This window comes from Hipposideros armiger, unplaced genomic scaffold (assembly GCF_001890085.2).
Source record: "Hipposideros armiger isolate ML-2016 unplaced genomic scaffold, ASM189008v1 scaffold_804, whole genome shotgun sequence".
Lineage (NCBI taxonomy): Eukaryota > Metazoa > Chordata > Mammalia > Chiroptera > Hipposideridae > Hipposideros > Hipposideros armiger.
The window spans coordinates 221,272-231,364 of NW_017732154.1; the positions used below are offsets into that span (position 1 = coordinate 221,272).

The 10,093-nt window shown below is 40.1% G+C and overlaps 1 protein-coding gene across 3 annotated transcripts in view; it reads left to right on the top strand.

Moving 5' to 3' along the window:
* Nucleotides 1-3,364: 3,364 nt before the first annotated feature.
* Nucleotides 3,365-10,093, top strand: part of RARB (retinoic acid receptor beta) — a 170,492-nt gene continuing 163,763 nt past the window's right edge. The window contains exon 1 of one of the 3 annotated variants that reach the window (XM_019628679.1): nucleotides 3,365-3,483. Coding sequence is in view for 1 of the 3 variants with exons in the window: in XM_019628676.1 (XP_019484221.1) it covers nucleotides 5,519-5,675 (157 nt within the window). In the remaining 2 variants the exon portion in view is untranslated. Of the gene's footprint in view, nucleotides 3,484-4,877; nucleotides 5,676-10,093 lie in introns of those variants that run through there. The other 2 variants (XM_019628676.1, XM_019628677.1) reach the window with 2 other exon arrangements.

Consider the following 10,093-nt stretch of genomic DNA (forward strand, 5'->3'; position numbering starts at 1 on the left):
ATATGGACTCATTTCTTAAATGAGAAAGTTCTGTTTATTATGAAGGGATATTCAGGAAATATTGCTAAATTTTACAAAGTTGCAGAAGAATATGTATTGTTTGATTATAGTTATGTAAAAGCAACAAACAATCCTCCCCAAAAGATATACAGATATATGCTTAGCACCTGTCACAGTGACGGGTACATAGTAGGTACTCAACATTTGATGAATGAATACAGAGAGTTGAGATATATCTATATCTATATCTATATATAGATATAGATATAGATGATATATTTACTTTTCACTTTATATCTTCTAAACTAGGCTCTCTGAGTTTTTATGAATATACATTACTTTTTAATATCTAAATTAAAAAGGGAGGGGATAAACAAGAGGAAATAGCCAAAGATAGGCCTCCCCGAAACTGATAGTTGAATGATGCCACCAGTAGTGACAGTCAGCTGAGAAATTGTTGGCAGCTCATTGCTCAGTACTGAGGCATTCAGGGAGGGATGTATTTAAGTTTCAAGCTGGGACCAACAGAAACTGTTGGGCTTTAAGAGGTACCTTTATGAGTCATGCACAGAAAAAGCAGAGAGAAGGGCTAAAGAACGCAACTGAGAAGTGTGGAAAGAGGGAAGTGTGCCCCTTGTCCTGGGGGATGTTTTTTTAAGTAACCAGGTGGGAAGGCTTATTGGAGGAAACTAGAAAAAGCAAGAAGCTGGAGGGAAAGGAACCAAATGAAGGAAGGTCATATTGGCCAACGCTCAAGGTGGCGAGAAGTATTTGAGGAAAAAACAAATGTTCTTTGGGGTTCTAAAAAGGACCCAGTCTCTGCACGGATGCGCAGAGCCACCTGGCAAGTTCACGTTTGGAAAGTGCTCTGGTGTCTTCTAGTATGAGGTCCGTGGACATCAACAGTCTGGTATATTAGCAGGTGTTGAGATCGAAGGGCCAGAAGCAGTTTCTCTGTGTTGATGAATGTTAGAACTTCTCCCCGCTACCAACACAAAAGCAGCTCCGCCTGGGCGTGCGGAAGGCCTGGGAACAGCCTCGGCACCAGCCTTGTGCTGGCAACACTTCCCTGCCTTGTTTTCCTTGCTGAAACACACACTCACTCAGCACTAGCCATTTGTTTTTCGGGCAGAATTGTGGCAAGAGGAGTTTATATGTAAAAATAAATTTAACAGTAAAAATAAATAAATATTAAGAAAAACCATGAAAGAGACAGGTGTGTCTTGTTAGAACAATCAGTGTCCACCTCCCTTCACACCCCCCTCCCATGTGCCTGTACTTTGCATGACTTGTGCCTGGGGTGGATATGTCTGCGCCTATAGGAATCATTTTATTTAGACATCACACAAAGCATTTGACCAATTTTGAATATGGCTGGCTGCAATCCTGCTGCAATATTGTTGCACAGAGATGTCTGCTCTTTCTTCACGAAACTCTCCAGTTCAAACATGTTTGCAAAGCGTGATTCATGGTGTTTCTTTCTGGATTGTCCAGTGGGTAATTGCTGTACGAAAACCAGAGAAACAGATGTAGACCCTGAACCCTGGCTATAAATTTTTGTTTTATGATTATGGGTTTCAAATGTGCTGTGTCACACTGACAACTACACAGTTACTCTGAAACAAAATGGCTTTTGGTCTCAAACTTTTGCTTTTTTTGTTTGTTTGTGGTTGAAAATACGTTTATTAGAGTTTTCTTTTGTCATGGATCAAACACAAAGAAAATACAGCAGGTCCTCGAATAACGTCATTTCGTTCAGTATCATTTCGTTATAGTGTTGATGAGATGCCTTAGGAACTTAACTCTTGTTTATATCAAGTAGCCCATGGTAAAACTGGTTTTATTATCCGTTGTTTCACTTAAAGTTGCAGAACCGATTGACAACATTAAGTGAGGGCTTACTGTAGAGGAGATGGCACATATCAGAATCTTATCTTATGCTGTATCAAGAGACTATTTGGGAAAGGTTTCTTCTGATTGTTTGATTAATGTTTAAAATAGGTGTCAGTGATTTAAACCTCATTATTGAGAAATTAACTAGGCCATTTTTCACCTTCCACCTATTCATTAATCTTTATAGTGCATGGATATGTATTTAGGAATTGTGGTTTATTTGTGTGTCTTTCCTTAATCTTACTTAAGATGAATTTGGATAAGAATCAAGTTTTCAAGAAGTATCAGAATTAGATTTACTGATGAAATGATAAGAAATGTGTGGCTAATTTGTAGGGCTGCTTTATAAATTAATACTTGGATTAAATAATTGTTCTAATAATTGCTATCAGCATAATTAATTCATGATGTGAAATGATGAATTGACTGGTGAATACTGTTGCATTATAAGAAACCCATAATACTCTGTTTGTGAGGACTTAGATACTGGTCATTTCATTTCAAGGCTCAAATTTATTTCTCTACAGTTAAGAGAACCCTAAGGTGATGATAAATTTTAGATTTTCTCATGCAAAGAAAGAAAACACCAAATCTCCTAACCCCTGCCACACACATACACTTTGTTATTATTTTTGTGCCATGACATAGTATTGAGGTAAGAAATTTGGGAGCAGTTGTTTCTCTTTCTAAATGAGGCTGATTCTCTAGCTTAAAAAATAACAGTGAACAGAACTTTGGGGACACCATGCATGGCCATCTGTGACCAGGGCACACGACCCTTTGGAAGGATATTGAGTGAGGAGGTGCTCTGGCCTCTCCTGGCAGAGAGAGTGGTACGCATACACCTGACAATGCGGGCATGTTTCTCATCTCTAACTTAGTTCCTCCCACTGTACTTCAACGCTAGCTGCTTCCTCCCCTCTCCATCAACAACTGTAATCCACTTCCAGTATCAGGTATAAAGTGAGCCGAGTTTCCAAGGAACTCAGGATCTTAACTAAATATCGGGGGCTATAAGTCTCATGGACCACAGAAATTGCCACATAATGTGGTGCTTTGTGTATCTTTACAACTATCTTAACAGCAGTGTGTTACATGTTTTGTACATTCCTCTGTGCTCCTTGCTTAAAACGTGTGTTTTCTTTGTAGTTAAAGGGTTTTGTATAATACAGCTGTTAAAAAATGAGGGCCGTACCAAAAAAAAAAAAAAAAAAAAAAAAGAGTGGGAGAGAAAATAGCAAACACATAGATTCAACAAAAATCTCACCCCTTTATCACCCTGGACTTTTCAATAGCAAGAACTGAGCTTGCTGGATTGAAAATTGTTTTAATGTACCTTCATAAAAGGATCTTTGACTTGGTAAGTGTGTGGGATGCATACTTTTCATGTTGCACCATGAGTGCCACTTAGCAACTCCACTAGGCAGAACAGCGTTTCAGCATGGGACGGTGTGCCCCTAACAGGCTTTTTAAATGCACCTTCTAGCACTAGCCACGAAAAGCAGACTGGAGCAGTGTTCTTCCCTGCGAGGGAGAAGGAGGCTGTCCCTCATGCCTACCCACTTGCCCACCCTGTCTTGTGGGAGAATTGTAAGTAAATATCGGAGAGGCAGTGGAGAAGGTAGGGCGTTCTAATTCCTCCCTAGACTTCCCTTCCTTTGATGTACCATTGCACCCTTTAAGCAAGTTGTGCAAAATGGCTTCCGATGGATTGGCTCTCCCTTTTAAAACTCTCTGTCCGCCTGGGTATATTTGTAAATATTGTATCTGTCCTTCTCAGTGTTGTAAGACTGGCTAAAAAGTTTCTTTTTCCTCTAGGTTGGGTCAGTGTAGGAAGTGTTCTAATAAGTAGCCAGATTAGGCAAGGGCTGGTATTGAAAACTGGCCGTGGGAAATAAAAAACGCTCACCCTTAACCGGTGTTCAAAATATGTGTTTAATTGGGGAGGGGGTGTGTGTGTGAATGTGTGCTGAGAGAGGCCACCAACATGCTATCAGGGCGCAAGGCCATGGAAACAGCAAAGTAATTTCCACATTGGGTTGGGCTTCCAGGGAGCTGGGTTCTAGTTATGGTTCTGAGCTGTATGACCTCAGGTAGGTCTCAGCCTCCCTGGGCTTCTGTTTCCCCCGTTTCAAAATGAGAGGATGAAGCACAGCTAGTGTTTGTTCCAGGATTACGTACTGAATGCCATACAAGCACTGTTTCTTTTTGTCCTCACAGCAACCCAGAGGTGGGTAGTAGGATATTTCCCATTTTACAGATGAAAACACTGAGGCCCTGAGAGGTTACATGTGTGTCCCAGATCTCAAGGCTGTTAAATGGCAGAACTAGATTTGGGGATCTAGTTCAGTGTGACCCCCACATCCATGTTCTTCAGCTCTATACTATGTTTTCTCGGATCAGGACCTGAAATCCTGTATATCTGTGATTGTGTGTTTGTTTGGGACAGGAATAACTAATTCTTGACCACTCCTTATGCTGCCTATAGACGTGAGAGAGTTTTTTAAAAAGTAACTGAATGCCGAAAGCTGGGTTTTTACTCCCCAGCAAATGCAATGCCTTCAGCCAGAACTTGCAAGAGGGACAAGGAGAAACAAGGCTATGAAATGGAAAGTTTCTCATCCCAAGGCTTCCCCGAGGGGTAGCTGTTCTCTGTTTTACAGTTTAGGGCTTGCCTGTACTTTTTCGGGAGTGGAAAAATACATAAGTTACAAGGAATTTAACAGACAGAGAGGCGCACAGAGGAATTTAAAGGGTGGGCTGGGGGCGAGGGGGTGGGAGGGAGGCGAGCGGGCAAGGAGGGAAACACGGGCTTGCAAGCTAAGCCGCTGTGAATAAAAAAGGCGTAAAGGGAGCGAAGTTGGCGCTCAGCGTGAACCAGGAGCAGTGCCTGGCTCCTCCCCTGCTTGTTTTAAAAGCACTTCTTGCATTGTTTTTAAGGTGAGAAATGGGAAAGAAAGAGCCCGCTTGCATGCTTGCTCACTGCCAGTCTCTCTGGCTGTCTGCGTTTGCAGGGCTGCTGGGAGTTTCTAAGCTCTGTGAGAATCCTGGGAGTTGGTGATGTCAGACTCGTTGGGTCATTTGAAGGTTAGCAGCCCGGGAAGGGTTCACCGAAAGTTCACTCGCATATATTAGGCAATTCAATCTTTCATTCTGTGTGACAGAAGTAGTAGGAAGTGAGCTGTTCAGAGGCAGGAGGGTCTATTCTTTGCCAAAGGGGGGACCAGAATTCCCCCATGCAAGCTGTTTGAGGACTGGGATGCCGAGGACGCGAGCGAGCCGGGCAGGGCTTGTCTGGGCACCGTCGGGGTAGGATCCGGACCGCATTCGGAAGGCTTTTTGCAGGCATTTGCTTGGAAGGAGAACTTGGGATCTTTCTGGGAACCCCCGCCCCGGCTGGATTGGCCGAGCAAGCCTGGAAAATGGTAAATGATCATTTGGATCAATTACAGGCTTTTAGCTGGCTTGTCTGTCATAATTCATGATTCGGGGCTGGGAAAAAGACCAACAGCCTACGTGCCAAAAAAGGGGCAGAGTTTGATGGAGTTGGGTGGACTTTTCTATGCCATTTGCCTCCACACCTAGAGGATAAGCACTTTTGCAGACATTCGGTGCAGGGGAGATCATGTTTGACTGTATGGATGTTCTGTCAGTGAGTCCTGGGCAAATCCTGGATTTCTACACTGCGAGTCCGTCTTCCTGCATGCTGCAGGAGAAGGCTCTCAAAGCATGCTTCAGTGGATTGACCCAAACCGAATGGCAGCATCGGCACACTGCTCAATGTAGGTTTATTTTTTTCCCTTCTTCTACCAAGTAAAAAAAAAAAATTTAATTGTCTCTCTTGCATGCAATAAAGCCATCGGAAACAAACTGCACTGGTAGCAAGACAAAGGATTTAATGATTTAATGCTGAAAGGGTGTGATATGCTGGCGTGTGCATATTGATCCCCTCTGCTGAAAATTTCCTGTTAGATGTTTTCTTCCCAAACAACCCCTCCCGACCCGGGGTCCTCTGCTTACCCACCTTACAGTCTCTTGAAAACAGTTTAAAAAAAAGATGCATGGAGGGTGAAAAAAAGTAGAGGGTGACCACAGGACTTTGAAACATTCTTCAAGTAAGGCAGTTTGGCCCATTGTGCAGTTTTTTTCTAGGATGTATGCAGAGGGGGATTTAATTTTGTTGTTCTTTGGATTAGCTACGAGTTGTGTATGTCCCCACCTTCTGTGTTTCGGCAGCCCAAAGTAATTAAAATATAACATCTTCCTTGCAAGGAATTTAGCCTGATTAAGGTGGCTGCTTCTGAAGTTCACAAACCACCAGTTAAAGCTGCTGCCTCCAATGTTTTCCTTGCTAAGGAAAAGCAATATTTCTTAGCATTGACCCTGCTGCCACCTTTCCGAGTCACTTTGTTGCTCTAAGAAGTTGCTGTTTTGCTAGAAAACTACTGGCAATGAACACCCCTTGGGCTGAGCCATCCATTATTTCCATATCTTGCAATTCAGTCGGGGAACCTGGACATTGGTTAGAGGAAAGGAACTATAAGTGGGGTAACCTAGTTTTAAAAAAGAAAAAAAAATATTGACTACTTGGTTATCTGATGCTGACACAGTGCCGAGGCACGCATCTGGTCCACAGTAGCCTGGCTGCAGGCTTGAGAAATGACCAGAAGTCCCAGAAAATTCCACCTTAGGTGGTTTAGTAGTGGGAGCCTGCAGGATGCATCACAGCCCTGACAGTGATTTAGATAAATGGCTCAGCTATCTATCAAAATGTTTTTAGTACTTTATTTGACAATTCATTGGAGCATTAGCCTGAAAATGACATTTTAAATCTTTGTTTTCAAAGAGGTCAAAGTTTAACTGGAAGAAATTGAGTTTTCCTAATAACATAGTGGCTAATCTAAAGAGAGAGAAGCAAAAAAAAAGGGGGGGGGACAATGACAAGATTTAAATTGCCCTCTCTGAAACTTTTTCTTAAGGATAAAGACTTGCTTCTTGGGTCAGGAAATCAACAGGTTTGTAGTTGAAAAATCAATAACCATTTGATGCCAACAGTCTGGCTGTCTGACTTAATATTTTGTAGAGCCATAACCAGGGCAAAAAAGAATATCGTTTTCAGAAGGCGTCTTAATCTTCAGCTGCTCCCCAAATGCCTTTTCTTTCCTACTGCCTATTTCCTTTCCAGAGAACTCAAAGAAACCGAGTGTTAACAAAATAATTTCCCAAACCACTAACAGATCTTTTAGACCTGTCCTTTCTAGCAATTAAAACAGTATGAAAAATTTGACTTGGAATCTCAGGGAGCTAGGGCTCTCTCAAACTTTTTCTTGTAGGAGAAAGTTCTAATGAAGCACATTTTTTAACGAAGGGGAAAAATGCTCAAGACCTGGCATAAAGCTATTAGACCTAATAGAGCTTTTACAAGTAGACAGTCCCCCTTTTGTAATTAACCCACCAAACATGCCCATTAAGTTGTAGTAGTAGTGGGGGAAAGCTTTGTTTGTTCTTGAACAAGTTAAACAAGAGATTTGCCTTATCTAGGAAGAGCGAGTGGTAAATGTGTCATTTGCTTAGGGCCAGCCGATAAGCAAGAAGTGTTGATAACAGCAAAGTTCAGCTAATCAAAGAAACTTGCATTAGAAAAAGTAAATAAAGGCATTTGACAAAGGGATTTTAGGAATTCCAGTGTCATATTTTTGTAAGCAAGGCAATTAGGAATCATTGTGATCAATTTCACAAGGATTTGAATCCCACACCCCAGCTTTAGGTTAAATGAGTAAAATGTAAATATTGCTTGTACCCCTTCAGATCTGGTTTCTCCTCCATGAGCCACGTTAAGACTGGTCAGTTGAGGTGTTCAAGTGATCAAGTTTTTAAGTATAAATAAAAATTCTAACACTGCCATGCAGTGTTTGGTTCAGGGTGACACAGCTAGTTAGATCTTTGGAAATAAAAGCATATTAGGGGTACATTTGTATAAGTAAGCACATAAAAGCCACAACCTTTTCCATTTTACTTAATGACTGTTTTGATGAGAAGCAGATCTGTTTGTGCTCTTAACACAGAGGAAACAGTGGGCAAGGAGGGAAAAAAATAGTGCTGAATTCCAACCCAAACTATTTTGTTTTGAGATCTTACTGATTTTTTTTTATAGTGCGAGTGTGTGTGTCCGTGCGTATTTGTGTGTGTAGTAATTAGAGTAAACCCTTTGAACGTAAAACACACCAGAAGCTTCCTTTGAAAGGTGTTAGAATATTCTTTTTATTTTCTTTTTTAATTTTAAAGACAGAAAAATGATATGCCAGCCAGCTGCCGGTTGGAGCAAGGCCTGTGAATTGCTGGTTATAAAAATGCGAAGTCAGGATTAGTGGGCTACTGAGGGAATGCGGTATAAATAATACGATTTAAGACTGCCCCTGGAAGGTATGGAGTCACTAGGTTTCTGTTCAGATGCCTCCTGGATTATCTTGGTTTTAGGCTGCTCCAGATGTTTTTAGTATTAATTGCTCAGTGGGCATAGGATAAATCCTAATATTTGTGGTCTAAATATAGTTGCTTTCAGTGAAATCATGAGTGTGACAACTTCTTGGCCCTTATCCTTGCCTTGCCCTACTCAACACATCAAAAACAAAAAAAGAAAGAGAGAAAAAAATATTTTTGAAATAGTATTTGGCCTATTAATGAGGAAATAATCTGTTTGCAACAAACAAACTGTAGCAATGTGTGATTAAGGAATGAAAAAGTCCCCTTCTCAGAGCCCTGGGACCTGAATTTTAAGTATTAAACAGTATTAAATCCTCTCCTAGTGAGATATAAATTGGGGTCAAAGTGGCAAAATCAAAGATACCCTCTGAAAGAGAGACTAAATAAAGACTGACAGCCACCATATGAATTGAATGGGGTTTTGAATAAATATTTCGTTGAAAAGGCTCAATTGTTTTTCTAAAGTAGGACATAATTTTCTGCTTCTTGGCCACATGACGGTGGTAACTAATACCATCAGAAAGAAGAGAAGAAAAGGGACTTTTACTTAAATCTCAGAGCGTGCAGGACAGGGTCGATTGAAAACAAGGGGAAGATTCACAAAGTTTTCCAAAAAAAAGATAAACTAAAATAAATATTGCCAATATCCAGATGACTTGGTATTTTGGGTAGGGAAATAGTGACAGGCAACTTAGAAGGAAAAAAAAAAAAGAATGAATTTAAATTTTATCAGAAAAGGGCGGATTCCAAAAATAAAACAGCAAAAGAGGTAGACATCTGTCTGCTTAAATTTCAGCTATGGAATTGATTTGGAAGCTCTAGTTTAGAATATGATTCTCCAGCCCAAATGCAAAGCCGTTGCACTGAAACAGGCCTTTTTTTTTTTTTTTTTTAGTAGATAAATGATCAGAATGGTAATTTCTGATAGGTTAGCCGAGCTGAATCAGTTTTCTTCTCATTTCTGGAAACCTGGCTTTGACCATATATAACCAGTCAGTATTGTCATGAACTTTTCTTTACAGCATAAAAGTAAAAGAAAGTTCTTTTGGAAATCAGATGTTTATAATTTACGTTCAACATGTTAAGCCCCTGAGTTGGCTGAAAGGGAAAGAAAACCTTACCGTTTTCTCCTTTATATATTCCACAAGCATCAATAAACTATTTCTGAAGGGAAAAACATGATAAATGATCAAGATTATAAATTCTGCTCTCAAGGAATTTATAATCTTTAAAATCAGTTTTTTTTAAAGGTTGGGAATTTTTAGTTAAAAAGTAACTTTCTGGGTGGCAGATGGAGATGTAAAAACCAAGATGCAAAATGTAAAATTATTTTCAAGTCGCACAGGACTTATTAAACAATAAATACAGTGTTCACTTTAGAACATATTAAAAAGAATCTTCTATTGAGTTTGAGTTACATGTAAGTGCCAATAAATTTATCCTTAAATGACATTTTTATACTTTAAATGTTCTAATATAAATTCAGTTAACTATCAATTAAATAGATTATTTCAGATATGGGAGTTTTGATTAAGGTTAATCAGAAAAATCTTGGCTAAAAAACCTTTCCAAAAGATATTAATGTGGAATCTTGCCTTTCAAATTACAGGGTAGTTGTGGCAATCATACATCTCCGATGTTCTGGAGTAACCCACTTTCAAATATACTGCCACAATTCCCACATAAATCACTGAAACATGCCAGATATTTCAATATT